We start from the raw sequence: 14,987 nt of genomic DNA, 5'->3' as shown, positions 1-14,987 counted from the left end.
GGGTTACCCGAAAGCTGGCACTTGGGTGCATGTCATCTCCTAACTCCTACAGTCCACATACGTCATCACTGTAAGATGTGGAAGCCAACATCGCTGCAGGGATGCAGGTGGTACCCCACCCCAAACCCACGGCCGTCTCAGCCCTCTGTATAGGTCTGGTGCCATATGCCAACCCTTCTGTGTCTTTTACTACGTTTCAGGAGCAATCTGTGGGAAGGAAAAAGAACCAAGAGTGAGCAAGCAGCATCAGAGAAGCTAAGGAGAGACTTTCTTAGGACTGTATAGCAGCAGGGTAAGGAGTGTCAGCGGGATAAAGGCTTACAAGAGAGGAGGGTGAAGGTGCTGGGCAGAGTGGTGAGTTGCGGCCGATAGAAGAAAGTCCGCCAAGTGATGGGGACAGAAACCAGGCGGTCAGGGGACAGGAGAAGGTGGGCAGACCAGAAGGAACAGCTTCCCCGAATGGCAGGGAGGCACGGGAGGGAGTTAAGTAACTTCACAAAACTGCTCTATCACGGGACTGGGCGCTACGTGGAACATTAATGCTACTCTAGATAGTAATTTCCTTCAAAAATCTCCAAGTTCTCCCCATCTATCTACTAATGGTTAATGTAAATTTGCAGCTGCAAAAGTCTCTTTTTGCCTTGCTGAGCGAATAGGATAAGTGACATCAGACATTCTTTAGGGCAAAAGGCCATAAAAAATACTTTTCTTACCTCCCAAAAATGCAGTTTCTATTTAAGATTACAGAATATTGGGAAAGGATGAGTGCGGAGCGGGGGTGGGAGGATGTTAGGAGTAAATTGGGGTCTACTTTCCTCAATTTCTTGGACTTGTGCCCTACCTAAACTGCCAGAATTTAAAACAGAAACACAGCGAAGCATCTTGGTGATGTTTTCCAGAAGGAGCCAATCTTTTCAACTTGAGTATTGAGAAACGGGATGCCAACAGGATCACTAACCACCCCCAAAGTGCCCCCAGATGCTTGATCTCAAAGTCAGAAGAGATCTGCTCACTTGTATTATGATTTCCTAAAATAAATACAGGAGGTGAGACAAAGGATGAAGGCGGCCACCACTGCAAAGAGCAGGCTTGACTCCAGAGTTCTCCCATCCGAGAAAACCATTCACAAACATCTTCAGCAAGTTCCATTCTTAAGGATGTTCAAAGCGTGTAAACTAAAAGCATGAACAGCAACGGCATCAATGAAAGGTAAGAATTTTCACTACACTTTCTGTGTGTTCTGATACTGCGTTTCCCAGCATAGGCAACTGTTTATAAGAATATCTCTGGATGTGCTCACTATCTTGATGGCACTGATGGTTTCAGAGGTGCTTGTAATTGTCAAAGCTTATCAAATGGTACACTTTAAATGCAGCTCATTGTCAATTATATCTCAAGAAAGCTGTTTTAAAAAATAAGCACTCAGAGATACACAATAGGAACACAATAGGGAACACTCCTAGAATTCATTTCTGAGCCTTGTCCAGCCTGGGGTTTCTCTGCTGTGTTCCAGAGAATTAACAGGCTGCAGCAATCAGGGCCCAGCCAGGGAAAGAGAAACCCTTTCAAGTGTTTACAACAGAGGGAATTGAACACAGGGGGCTGAAGGCATCACCATGGGACAAGCAAGTTGTGGTGACACACCCACCAATGACAGCCAGAAGCCACTTCCACCTGCAGGAAAAAGTAGAGTCAGGGCCACCAGTCAAAGGTGACACAAAGTGGCCCTTCCAGAGAGAGCTAGAACCACCAGAAAGGCAGCTTCCTTGGGTCCCACCCCGCTCTACAGAGAAGACCAAGGGAAGGTCAGGAGTGGCTCTTGGGGCAGAGAGGCCCGGGTCTGACAAGTTTCAGGAAAAAGTGGGCCACAGAGCAAAAGTCAGTGCAAAAACCTCTATTAAAGCAAGTTAGCAGACTTCGTTACTGCTGGGCTTGTCAGGGCTTTAATATGCTCACAGACAAGGAAACCTCAGAGAGAGGACTAGGACATGCAGGGCATCCGTGAGCTTCCCCTGCGGAACATTTGGGAGAAGTGGTGCTCCGTGACAATGCTATTTGGAAAATGCTGATCTCGCCCAGCAGTCACGTTTACAGGCAAGGAAAGACCCAGAGATCGGGTTAAGTGACTTGAACATGATACTGCAAAAAGGAGTAACACTAAGAGTAGAAGCTCAAGCTTCCTGAATCAAGTGCTTGCTCCTTAACTGTATACTGAAGAGGCCTTAAGCACCTTCTAGCGCCATCAAGAAAGCCAGCTACTTAGCTGTTCCAGTGAGCGAGGCGGCATTTTCGAGGTATTAAACTACCAGACTCCGTGGACATGTGCTCTGTTAGGTCAGTGACCACCAAAGGCCACCACACTACAGCAGAAGAACAGACATAAAAAAGGAAATAAATGCAGTGCAGTTGCCAAATGTACTAATGGGAGGAAGAGAAGAAAGGGGCAAGCCAGAGGAGACGGGGGAACTCGCCTCCACTGGGTACCACCTGCATCCCTGCTGCTATGTTGGTTTCTGCATCTCACAGTGATGGCATATCTGTGCATGTATAACAGGGTCAAACCACATCAATTAAATACATGAAAGAAGCAAGGTGCCAGGCTTGTGGGAGGAGTTTCCCATACTGGTATTAAGGGACTTTGCCCTAAACAGACCCCATTAAAATGCCAGGCTGTTCCACGGCCCTCAGGAGAAAGTCAACTCTCTGAATACCTTCAGCTGAAGACACCTATATCCTCCTCACTATCACCCTCCATCATCTTGGTCCTGCCCTTTGGCACCATTTCACTTTGGGCTCAATGAAACGTCTATTCCACCAGACAAAGAGGTGGTTCAACCACAGCACATACCAAGTCAGGTGTTAGACAGAACAAAGCTGAATTTCTCAAAAGCCACTGAGACCACTCTGGCCCCAAGCTCTTCTTTCCTGAGAGGCTTCATCCCTGCAGGGATGTTGTGGGGAGATGATGAGTAATTTAGCTACAATTCAGGGAGAAAAATGCCCCCATAACATGGACAGCTGATACAAGGAGAATGGGGGGGAGTTCAAGAAACGTCTCACCTGTACAGTATTTGTAAAGAAATGCTCACAAGTTCCCAAACTATCTCAAATGAGTTGCCAACTGTTTGTTCAAAGCACTCCTGAGGGTTTCCATGTTACTTGTTTGTATCATTGCATTTTCTCATTTACCATGAATCTGTGCAGTCCTTTCCCATAGAAACCAGCTCAAAGCAAACAGGCCTAACTGACAAAGGCCTCTGGATTTATGGAGTCTCAATTTAATTTTAATCTCAACAGTCTTTCCTGAGAAAATCTTTTAAAGCCCCCTCCATCCTGCCACAAAGGCCAGTAAAAGCTGTTTGTGAGTTTCTTCACCCAAAAGTCACACTAAGTTTTAACATTTTTCCTTCCTTTCTGAAAACGTTTTAACCCCTCCCTTAAACACCCCCCCAAATTTCAATAAATTTACAAGCACAGAATTCCTGTAACTGTTCTTTCTTCAGGCTTATTTGACTCCCCCAAATCCTGCCGAGCACGGATTAAACAGGGCACAAGCCCACGAGAAATTTAATCGCTCATATCTCTGCCTGAGGGATTGTCTAGGTACTATGGTGACAGACACCTCACTGCAAGTATGTGGAGGAAGAAAGATTTTTAAACTCCTAGACAAAAAAAAAAAAAAAAAAAAAAAAAAAAAAAAAAAGACTTCCAAAGGATTTGGTGTCAACACACAGAACCACAAAATAAAATCCACATAGTCTATCAAACTTACTTATATACACCAATGAGGTAGAGCACCAGAGACAAAATATTGTTCAACAAAGGTATTTGATTTCTCCTCACCTCCAACTCTGCCTGTTTTGAATTTTTGGATTCTTATTGATGTGTTTTTCTGGCTAAATGTACAGCTTCTCCACAGAAGATTTTTAGGGCAGTGAAACTACTGTATGATACCATAATGATGGATTTATGTCATTAGACATTCATCCAAACCCACATCCCCAAGAGTAAACTGTAATGTAAACTATGGACTTTGGGAGATAATGATGCATCCAGACAGGTTCATCAGTTGTCACAAATTTACCAGTCAGGTGGTGGGTGGTGACGGTGAGGAAGGCTAGTCATACAGGGGCAGGAGCCTATGGGAAATCTGCACCTTCCCCTCAATTTTGCTGTAGACTTAAAACTGCTCTAAAAGGTGCATTTTCTTTAAATGCACAGCTTCTCTGTTAATTTATTCTGACATAGGACTGTTCAATAAAGCCTGGAAAAAAACAAAATAAAACTTTCAGTCCTAAACTGTGTACTTTACAAAGCTCTGTCTTTAGAATATTCCAGTGTAATTCACAGATTTAAAAGGGGGAAGAGAAAAGTAAGTGGTCTCAGAGATTAAGAAAGGCCAATTCTAAAAATCTCCCAGCCCAATCATCAGCGCATAAAACAGCTCACACTGATGACAGGGTTAGTTCATGCTCCGCTGAGATGCAAGTCAGAGTTCTCTGCCAGCCCATGTTCATGGACAGGAAACCAACAAGACGGTAAACACAGGAACAATAATCAACAAACGCAGATGTTGAAGGCTGGAGGTCACATTCTGGACAAGGTGAAAAGGGTAAGTGGCTGGAGAGTCAAAGAAAGGCTCTAGGTGGATGTCAAAGTTCAGCGTGCAGAGGGCCGCCCACCAGGCAGTGCCTTCTGCCTGACGTGAAGCCACCCCGCTCCTCCCCCCTCGGAGCTCCGGATGATGAGAAAACAATCTGAACACATGATCAGCACTACACAGCGAGCACTCTTCAGGCAGAGGACAATCCCAACCTCTCTGGCAGGACCAGTAATCAAGGGCGTGTGCCCATGAACCGGAGAGTCAGGAAGCTCTCCCACTCGGAACCAGAACCTCACTCTGCAAAAATGTTTGAAGCGGAGTCTTCAACCCAGTCATCTGGGGCTGGGTTAGAGATAACAAGACCGTGGGGACCCATCAGGGAATTACCTGATGCAATTTAGATAGCATCTCTATTATGGACTCAATCTCCTTAATAATGGACGCGGGAAGGGCAGGAAGAGGACGGGTGCCTGCAGACATGGGGAACAATGCCGCCCAGGACAACCTGGTTTTCAACTCACTTTTGGAGCAGAAAACAATCCTTTCAGCTCAACAGTCCTTCAACATACCAAACAGGAGGATATTTATAGATGTGCATTTACAGACTTTTTTTCTCTTCTAAAAGCAAGTGTTCTAGGAGAGAATGCTCTCCACTAAAAGAAAACCCACAATTCCAGATTGGGGCTCCCGACCTCTTGCCCAGGGCTGTGCTCTTGTGTGTTTTTATCATTTCTCCTGAATTATCCACTCACACCTGACCCACAACCCCATTCCTCTGATACACTAGGATCTCTCTGCGGTTCTGTGGGTCGTCCCTCAGCTGTAAGACGTAACAGCAGTGAGGAGGAGAAGGTCCTGAGTAAATCGAACAAATGTAACTGCAAACAGAAGAGAGGACATGATGTGCAAGGACCTTTTCAAGCTGTAACTTCTAGGATGTGTGAATAACACAATTTGACCAAAAACTCCCAAACTTTCTATGGATAGAGAAAACCCAGTTTAAAAACAGGTTGTCTGAAACAGAAATAGACTCATAGACATAGAAAACAAACTTATGGTTACCAGAGGGGAAAAGGGGGGCAGGGATAAATTAGGACTTCGGGATTAGCAGATACACACTACTGTATACAAAACAGATAACCAACAAGGGCCCACTGGATAGCACTATATTCAATATCTTGTAACAACCTATAATAGAAAAGAATCTGAAAAAGTATGCGTAGCTCATTTGCTTTGCTGTACACCTGAAACTAACACGACACTGAAAATCAACTACACTTCAATTCTAAAATTAAAAACAAACACAACAAACAAGCTATCTGCTGCTGTGCCTGTTTCTGCAGAAAAACAATGTTATGGAAGGCAGCTAAGTCCCCAGCCAGCTCCGGAGTCTAACTTTATGCATAAGGGGGCTGAAATGCTATTTACAGAGGAAAAAAATAATTGCAGAGAACATTTTCAAAACACTTTTTGGCAGACAGGTGGAATTAGGTTTATCTCTTTAATTTATTTAAATGGAGGTGCTGGGGATTAAACCCAGGACCTCGTTCACACATGCTGAGCATGCGCTCTGCCACTGAGCTCTACCCTCCCTTCCCTCAGAACACTTGTAATTGAGAGGGGGAAAAATCTAACTTCAGTGAACTACTGTGTCTTATTTCCAAAGCTTGTAGGGGAAGATGAGCAGGTGTAACTCAAGAGGCTGAGAATTTCCGGCACGCACAAAAACCGCAGGTTGACACGGCCTGATTCTTTAGTAACTCTCTTCTTCATCAACACAGGAATGGCTTTCCCTCTCTTTGACACAACTGTCACAACTGTCGTATTATTCCAGGTAAGACTGGGACCGTGTTTTGGTCACCAGTTTCTGGAGGGCAAGCGATGAAAGAGAGGAGGGGGCCAGGGTGTCGAAGAGGAGGGAGGGGTACTGTGAGAAAATGTGCTGAAAATAAAAGCAACTCAACTGTCACGAGGGAAACAGAAGCAAAGATAATGGGACACACCAGCTCTCTGCGGGGACCACCAACAGGGAGAACAGGCCAGCTGTCCCCCAGCCCAGCCCCCCGGGTGACACCCTGCGGCCAGGGCAGCTCTGTTGCCTGCTACTGGGGAGGGCGGGGCGGGGGTTAATATATAACCGCTGTTACCTACCTGGGGACTCTGACAAGTGTTGCTATCTTAGGGAGTTTCCGTATCGATTTCTACCCTTTTTACTCAAGACACTTCTGGAAGCTTCTAGTCAGGAACACAACAATCTGATTAAATATTGCCTATTTTCCTTCCCACAGCTGGAGGCACCAAAGGTGGGGATGTGATAAATTCAAGACAAGAGGGTGAGAAAACAGAGTAAGGCTCCAAATGGAAAAATTAAGAAAAAAGTTGCAATGGCTTTATACTGAGGAAAAAACAACAACAAAGAGCATTCCACAGAAGAATTCATTTTTAAATATAGGATGGACACAGTGGGAAAACTGACTTGTGAAAAATTGACCAAACGCTGGTTAATTACTCAAGAAATTGTCCTCTTCCCTTTCCTAACTCAGCTTCAGACACAAATGAACAAGAGGCAGAGATAACAGTGGCTGATGATCTGAGAGTGTGCTGTCCTACCTTCAATGTTCAGTGTTCCCCTTCCCACCCCCAGATCCAAGGAAAATATTGATGTGAAACCTCACATTTTGAGTAGCTAAACTCTGAAGACCCTGAGTGATGAAACACAATCGTTACGCTCTGAAGGAAGTGCTGAACGTGGGGTTTCACTTACACGGGTGTTTATATCACTAGGAATCCTTCCTCCATGCTAATCAGAGGCAAGCCCTTCAGTGGAGGAACAAGGCATGAGTCAGCACATTTAGAAAGGATTTATACCCATTCTTAGAAGGACAACCAGAGGAAACACCATTTGAGATCTAAACAATGGTATCTGCTTGCCCTTTGATCCGAGTTTGAGAACACTTTGTACAACATTCTAGTTGAAACACCATTGAATTTCACATTCACTATTTGAAATCTCTTTAGGAGACCATCTACCGCTTTCTTTGAACCCTACTCTTGCAGTCAAATTCTCCTGACTCTTTTTGCTGTGAATAGCTTGGGGCATGGATTTATTTTCTGCTAACAAAAAATCTTCATAAGTATAGACAGCTTACATAAAAAATAGGCCCACTGACCTGTGAGAAAAAGACAGTACAGTGTATCTGGTGACAAATCCAAGTAGGGAGTATTCCATTTTTTCTTCTAATTTGTTTCCCAAGAGTAGTTTTGTTCAGAAGACTGTCAGTATTTTTAGCACAATTAAGTTTCTTGTTACTTGCACTAATATATACTGATTCCCTTTTCTGACCATAATTTGAGTTTTTTTATTTCATTTTATCCTAGCATCTGTAGATCAACACCTCGCTAATTCAAATAAATGAAGTCTGAAACTCAGAGATAAAGAAATCTTATCAAATGTAATGCATATTACAAATTAATATAGAGATGTAACTAATAAAAAGGAGGTATATTAAAACATTATGATCTACATCAGAAACCATGAATCTCAATGTCCTATCTTCACTTACTTCAAATGTTTTACTTAGTAAAAAGCAGATATACCATTTCTAAATGATCCAAATAAAATCAGGTGTACCCTTCTCGATTAGTGAAATGAGAATTTTAAATGAGGAAATTGTCTATCTTCATGAATTCAACCTTGTTTAAGCACCTTCTTATGTGCTCAGTGTCATGTTAGGAACTTAGGTTACAGCGGTGTATAAGCCTAGTTGCTTTGGGAGGCTGATATCCTAGAGGGATGACAAACAAATGAGTAAGCAAATTTTAAAAGAAAAAAAAAAAACACTCTTTGTAAAAAGTGCAACCAAGGAAATAAACAGGGTGCTGTGATGATAAAACGCAGGTGGGGGTGGAGGCGGCACCAGCTTCTATGGAGTGGTTAGAAAAGGCTTCTTCTCTAAGGGAAATTTTAAGCTAAGACCTGAGATATTTCAGGGTACTTCTCCAAGGTCACCAGATTGGCAGGCTTGCTTATTCGGCTGCCAAGACATTTTTAGCATTAGAAAACAAGCAGAAACTGCCATCTGTGGCCCTGATTGAATGCAGGTCCACGAGCGCACCCAGGTTGGCCGGGCACACTGCACACCAGCTGGTTAGCACTACGGAGGCTACACATCCCCAGGCTTCTCACCCAGAGAGAGTTTAAAACCGTCAACATCAACAACAGTGGGCCAGTCAAATGACCAGCCTTTGGGATACACAAGAAAAGCTTATCCTGTTGATTCATACCTCCTGATAGCCACGCTGAAAGGCTCATAGTGTTTCAAATGTATTTCATGAGCAAGTTACTCGCTGTTCCAGGGAAGAAGGATGTTTACAACTAGTTCACACATTCCCTTATACTCTGTAATTTGTCCAATTCAGTCGGTATGAGAGCACTTTAAAATCCATGCTATAAGGTGTATCTTTCTGTAGGTTTAGTCATGTAAGGCAGTAACTAACATGCCATCAACACCGATTAAGAAGCCTGTGGAATTCTCCCAACATCCTTAGAGAGCAATTCCTGTCTTCGGGTGAACTGTCCTTATGCTCAGAACTATGATCATTAGATTTTATCACATTTTAGCCTGTCATGCAATCTTCTTCTCCTCCTGAATTGAGTTAAGATTAATCAGAATTGCTTGACTGGCAGGTGGCATGGCTTGCGACTCAGATTCTACTTACCTGGAAAAGGTTTTCTTTTCTAAACACCCATGTGGAGTCCAGGATTGGACCAACAGATAGTTACAACTTGCAGTCAGAGCCCAGCAGTTAGGACAGGAGGAGCCTGGGACACAGCTCCCTACACAGCAGTCTCTTTCCGTTCCACATCAGCCTGTCCTGGGCCTGAAATTACACTATTGTTGAGTGCTTTTGGAATTTTTCCGTGCTATTTATTGCATCTTTAAAGATCCTTAATGGAAAATGAAAATAGCCCTGGGGAGATACTATGTTAAATCATCACTGTAGCAGAATTAGATGACAACCGGCTTCAAGCAGTGACTCAGAAGCAGTGTGGACCTGCAGACCAGGGAAGGTCAGAAAAGCAAGGAGCAGGGAGAACTGGGAGGTCACTCAACACAGGAAATGTCACTGTACTTGACAAACTTGCCTCAAGCCAACTCTCACCATTTCAAATACCTTCTAAGGCAGTGGTTCCAAAACACTGGAATCACCTGGGGATCCTTAAACACACTGATGCCTGGCTTCCAGCCCATACACTGACTTCACTGATACTGAGTATCACCTGGGCATTTAGGCTTTAAAAGCCCCCAGGTGATTCTCATGGGCAGCAGTGTTTGAGAGCCACTAACATAAGGAAGCATTGCTCTTAAGTGCTTTCTAGGATGATGTGACTTCCTTCAGATGGCATGGTGTCCTGTGCCAGTGCTTCTGGACCATGGCAGCACCTTAGGGAAACCTAAGGCACTCAAAAAAAAAAAAAAAAAGGCAGAACATATCTACTAAGAATCCACCTTAACTGCTCTGGGAAGCAGCTCAACCCAGCATCTCTTCTTCCCGGGCCCTGGGAGACGCTAATGGACAGCCAAGGCTGCGAACCACGGTCCGAAGACTGGGAACTGTTTTCTAGACACTGTAATATGGCTGTCTCTGAAGGAGCCGAATGTGTCATTCTCCCCACTTTTTTTCAGGTTGGGACCACCCCCAAGAGGCAACGAAACATTCCCCTAAGGCTGTCAGGAAACTGATAGAGGGTGAGAGGGGGCAGTGGGGGAGGAGGGCAGAGGGGGAGAGGGGCAGTGGGGGAGAGGGAAAGGGGTGGAATTTACTAAACCAGAAGCAGCACAAAAGGTAGAATAAGAAGAAGCACTGGTCCCTCCCTCTCTTCCCCCACCCTCCCACACACACTTTACTGAGTGGCATGAGAATTTCCTTAGAATGCTTCCTGGAGGTGGCTCAACCTTGGATTTGGTCCCAATAAATGGTGAAAACTCGTGTCCAATCAGAACCCCTGGCAGTGCACCGGCAGGCCTGGAGCCTCCACTCCCGGTAAGATTCTGTTTCATGAGTTTCCCAGGAGGATTTCTGCACCACTTGGATGCCATTCGTCCTGCTCCACATCCTCCTGGACCTCCCCCCCCCCCAACCTCGGCCCTCACCCCTCCTCTCTTCCCCCAAAGCTCAGAGGAGTTCAGAATCATCTCTCAGACTTGTAAAGAACTCGCCGGAGTATTTCACATGGGATTCATTCAAGGAAATCATGTCCTTAGAAGACAGAAGTCTTCGACGTGGCTTGGAGACGTGGGTGCTACTGTGGCAAATGTCTGCTAACCCACTTTGGGGCCTGGGCAGAGCCACGCGCCTCGAACGGGAAAGGCAGTCCGCAGAGACTCAGCCCACGGCGCTGCTGCACCCCACCCCGGGCGTGGCTACCGCACCCGCACTTCTCCCCTCCCAGAATGCGTCCCCAACATAGCTTTGTCTACGCTAAGCTGAACCAACTTCTGAATCAAGAGTAGCACAAATCAGAGGCACTGATTCTGGAAAAAAGTCTTCCTTACACCGTTCTCATTTACAGATGAGAAAACTCAAGGGGGAAAAGGCTCTGTGACTCCGTTCGGGTTTGCCACAGAACATTTGTGGCTGAGCCCAATTTAGCCGCCCTTGAATTTCCATTCCGTTGCCTGGCAACCGGTTCAGACCAGCTCAGGGCCCAACCCCGGCCCCCAACTCGCACCCTTTCTCTGCTCTTGCAGCTTCAGCAACACTGATCAAAAGTCCAGCTTTTGGGGTCACTGCCAAAGGCATGGGAGCGAGGGTACAGGGTGGGTAACCCCAACTGGGCTCGGGATCCCGCCCCAAACCCGCGAAAGCCCCGCCTCGCCGGGACTGGCGCGCCTTCCGCGATCCTTTCGGGACCTCCTTCAGCAACCCTCCTCCCCCAGTTCCGTGGATACCACTTAACACAATCATGTCAAGTTTCCAAAGTTCTCAGCTGCTGTCGGAGTCCCTAGAAGTCCCGGTGGGAAAACGCACTCGGAGCATTAAGGATGCAGAACAAAATAGGGAGGGGAAAGTACTGAAGAACCTTCTCCTTCCCAGCTGGCTCCGCTCGGGCTGGACCTTCCTGCCACACTCGAGTTAACGTGGCCTGAGCCGGGCACCAAAGGGAAAAGCGCGGCTGTGCTCCGGCCGCTCATGGAGACGCGCCCGCGGACACAGCACTCCGGGAACCCGCGCCCCAGCCCGCCCGCCGCCGCGGTGCGCAGCCTTGCCCGGGGCCGGGCGCGGGGAGCGCACGTGCCGCCCCCGGCCGCGCAGGTAGCGGGAGGGCAGCCGGCCTGTCCTCGAATCCCCTCTGCGCCAGCCCGGACCCGGGTTCCAGGGGCTCCTCCACCCTCTCACCCGGCCCTGGAGACTGGAAAGGGAGGAATGTTCTGGTTGTTACGCTACCCCAGATCCTTACCCAGGTTTACAAAGCTCATGACCATATCAGCGTCGTTGAGGAAGGCGCTGTCCTGTGCGCTGGTCAGTGGGGACGCGCCACCGCCAGGTCCGGCGGCCAGGAGGCTCCTACTGCCCAGGGGATGCGCGGCGCCGGGGGGCGGCTGCCGGAGCTGGGACGAGCCGGCCCCTCCGCGCGGCCCGGGCTGCCGCTTCTCGTCCGACGCCGGGTCCTCGTCGTCGGCGGCGGACAGGGCGTTGTAAAGGTCCAGCATGAAGAGGGGAGCAGACTTCAGCGTCCCGGGCGGAGGCTCCCCGCGCGGCTGCTGCTGTTGCGGGAGCGCAGGGGGCTGCGGCTGCTGGAGGCCGTGCAGGGGCCGGGGCCGGTGCGGGAGCCCCAACACGGACAGGATCTCCTTCTGCATCTCCCGCTTCTCGTGCGTCTTGAGCCGCCGGTAGAGGAAGCCTGAGGAGGAGGAGGTCTGTGGCGGCGGCGGCGGCTCCGCGTGGCCCAGGCTCCCACCGTCCCCCAGCAGCGCCCCCCCGGCGGCGGCGGCGGCGGCGGCAGCGGCGGGCAGGGGCGGGGGCCCGCAACAGCTGCACAGCAGCCCCCACCACCAGCACAGCCACTGCGCCCTCCGCCCCAGCCCCGGCATCCCCGCCCGGCCGGGCTGGCCCCGCGGGCCCCGGGAGGCGTGGAGCGGCGGAGCGAGGCCGGAGCGCGGCCGCTGTGGCCCTTGGTGTGAACAGCCCCCGCCACCTCTCGGCGGGCGCGCTTCCCCTTCCTGGCCCTCAGTCCTTATCTCTCATGGTCTTCTGAGGCGCCCCCAGTTGCCCAGGCTGGCGGGGAGGTGAAGGGGGCGCTTCCCGGGAGAACCACACTCCGGCTCAGGTCTCGAGAGGCACAAGGTCCAAGCCAGGTGCGTCCAAGCCGAGGCTGAGCCGCAGCCAGCGCCCTCGCCCCTGGGCGGGTCACGACCCGGTCACTCTCGGGTCTGGCTGCCTGCGCACGTGCGCTGCCTTGCGCCCTCGGGAGCGGCTGGGTGGGACTCGGGGCGGCGGGGGAGCGGGGCCGCTCACCAGCTTGGTGGGATGCCCGGCATCACCCCCGCGCACGCCTCTCCCTGGCTCGCACGGCCGCTGTGAAGTTTACCCCGCCGTAGGGCCCAGGCCGTGGCGGCAAGGCGTCTCAAGATGCCAACCCTCTCCGCGAGGCTTAAACTTCCTTCTTGCTCACAAACTCCGCGCCCCTCCGCCCTCGGGCACTGTCGCTCCCCCTCAAAATCTCCGCGCGCCGCTCGACTCCCCAAGCAGAGGCGGTGAGGATCCTGCTTTCCGTTGAGTGCTCGCCCAGCTGCCCTGCACACCCGCTCGCAGAAGGGATGGGAAGAAAGGAGACCCGTGCGCCGAACAGCGGCAGCGGCGTCGGCGCCGGAATTCGCAGTCTCCCGCCTCTCCGCGCCACTCTCCGCGCCGCGCTCCCCGCAGCGGCCAACGTGGGCTTTCTAGTGCGAGTCTCACTCAGGTACCGCACTCCAGCCCTCGGGACTCCCCGCCCCTCTGGTTAACAGACAGGCTGATGGCCAATGGAGAGGCGCGTCTCGTCTGTATTTAAATAGACCCGCCCCCTTCTTTCACCCTCCCTCTCCCGGAGGCGTCGCCTCTGTCGCGCGTAGGTTTCAAGCACTGAGAATTCTTGGAGGCACCCAAGGTGCGGCGAGGCAGCAAAGGCAAAGGGGTCATCGCTAGGAAGAGTGATCTGATCAACACCCCAGTTGGAACCTTCCTCTTTTATGATCACATAAAAGGCCTAAATTGATGCTTTAACTAAATAAAAGCAAAATCAGCTGTTAAATCAATGGCACCTGAATCAAATGAGGAAAAACAGAAAAGTGACGGTTTTCCCATTCCTTCCTTAGTTTCTCTAACTGATGTAATATAGGCATTTAGCGGGCACGTGGCTTCCAAAGGCAGCTGCTGGAAGTTGAGACAATACCCTTGGAGAAGTTGACCCCATACTCCACAGACAGGGCCAAATATAAGCCAGACCTGGCATCGCGAGGACAGAGAGCTTTGATTTATCTCCTCATTTGGGCTTCGGCTTGGCTTCTTAAACCAGCACCCAAAAGAAGAAGGGTGTAATCAGACAGTATAATAGAAGAGCCCCACCCTCACTCCAGCTTTTTAGAAATGTTTCAGTGCTTGTCCAGTTTGTTGGTTAATGTTGCATTATAATGTATCAAAACTGCAATAGAATTTACATGACGTGAGATCAATAAAACTTGAGGAGAGGTGGTAAAGGTGATCTCAGTAAGGGTAGGGGCTTGGCATGCTCCCATTCAGGGTCATAGACAGGGCACTGAAACTCGGGTTGCTGGGAACATTAGACAAGATCAAGCATGTAAAATAAAACATGTTATAATTTCATGGCAGGCTCACTTCTCAGTTAGGCACTGCCCCCTCCACCCCAACGACACTACCACTATCTGCCATTCAAGATGCAGATTCATTGGCCCTCACCCCATCCAAGAATGTCCCGCAAGCGATGGATCCTAGAAGGAAGTTCTCTTAAAACGTTCTGATCTTTTACCTGGTGAAAGCGTGCACAATAGAAATAAAAAACTGCAATGCTGACCTGGCAGCCTTGCCTCACATAGTACGAGGCATTTGGGAGCCAGACCAACCAAATACATAAAGACTATGGGGTTTGTGAGATTATAAGATCATGAGGTTTCTGCTAATCCAGAGCTTATCAGCATTTTTATCTTATTTCAAAGAATCTTTTTCAAATGAGTAAGGGTCCCACCATCCCACCATCCTCTGGATTGCTCCCAGCTGTTGTTCTGTCTTGGTCCAGGCACAGTAGTCTTTAGGACAGACTTTCACTCTCCAAGTGCCCCATAGCCGTTGAGCTCAGGCAGGGCGACATCAGTGGCACTGAAAG

General features: G+C 48.9%; 1 protein-coding gene across 3 annotated transcripts in view; it reads right to left on the bottom strand.

Annotated features, from left to right (window-relative positions):
• The window catches only part of BMP6 (bone morphogenetic protein 6), a 132,097-nt gene extending 118,553 nt beyond the window's left edge, over positions 1–13,544 (bottom strand). For 2 of the 3 annotated variants that reach the window (XR_004313394.1, XR_004313395.1), the window contains exon 1: positions 12,066–13,544. Coding sequence is in view for 1 of the 3 variants with exons in the window: in XM_032462466.1 (XP_032318357.1) it covers positions 12,066–12,699 (634 nt within the window). In the remaining 2 variants the exon portion in view is untranslated. The remainder of the gene's footprint in view (positions 1–12,065) is intronic. The other variant, XM_032462466.1, reaches the window with a different exon arrangement.
• Positions 13,545–14,987: the final 1,443 nt, after the last annotated feature.

Source organism: Camelus ferus, chromosome 20 (genome assembly GCF_009834535.1).
Source record: "Camelus ferus isolate YT-003-E chromosome 20, BCGSAC_Cfer_1.0, whole genome shotgun sequence".
Lineage (NCBI taxonomy): Eukaryota > Metazoa > Chordata > Mammalia > Artiodactyla > Camelidae > Camelus > Camelus ferus.
The sequence above is the reverse complement of the archived record's forward strand: the minus strand, read 5'-3'. Positions and strand labels throughout refer to the sequence as shown.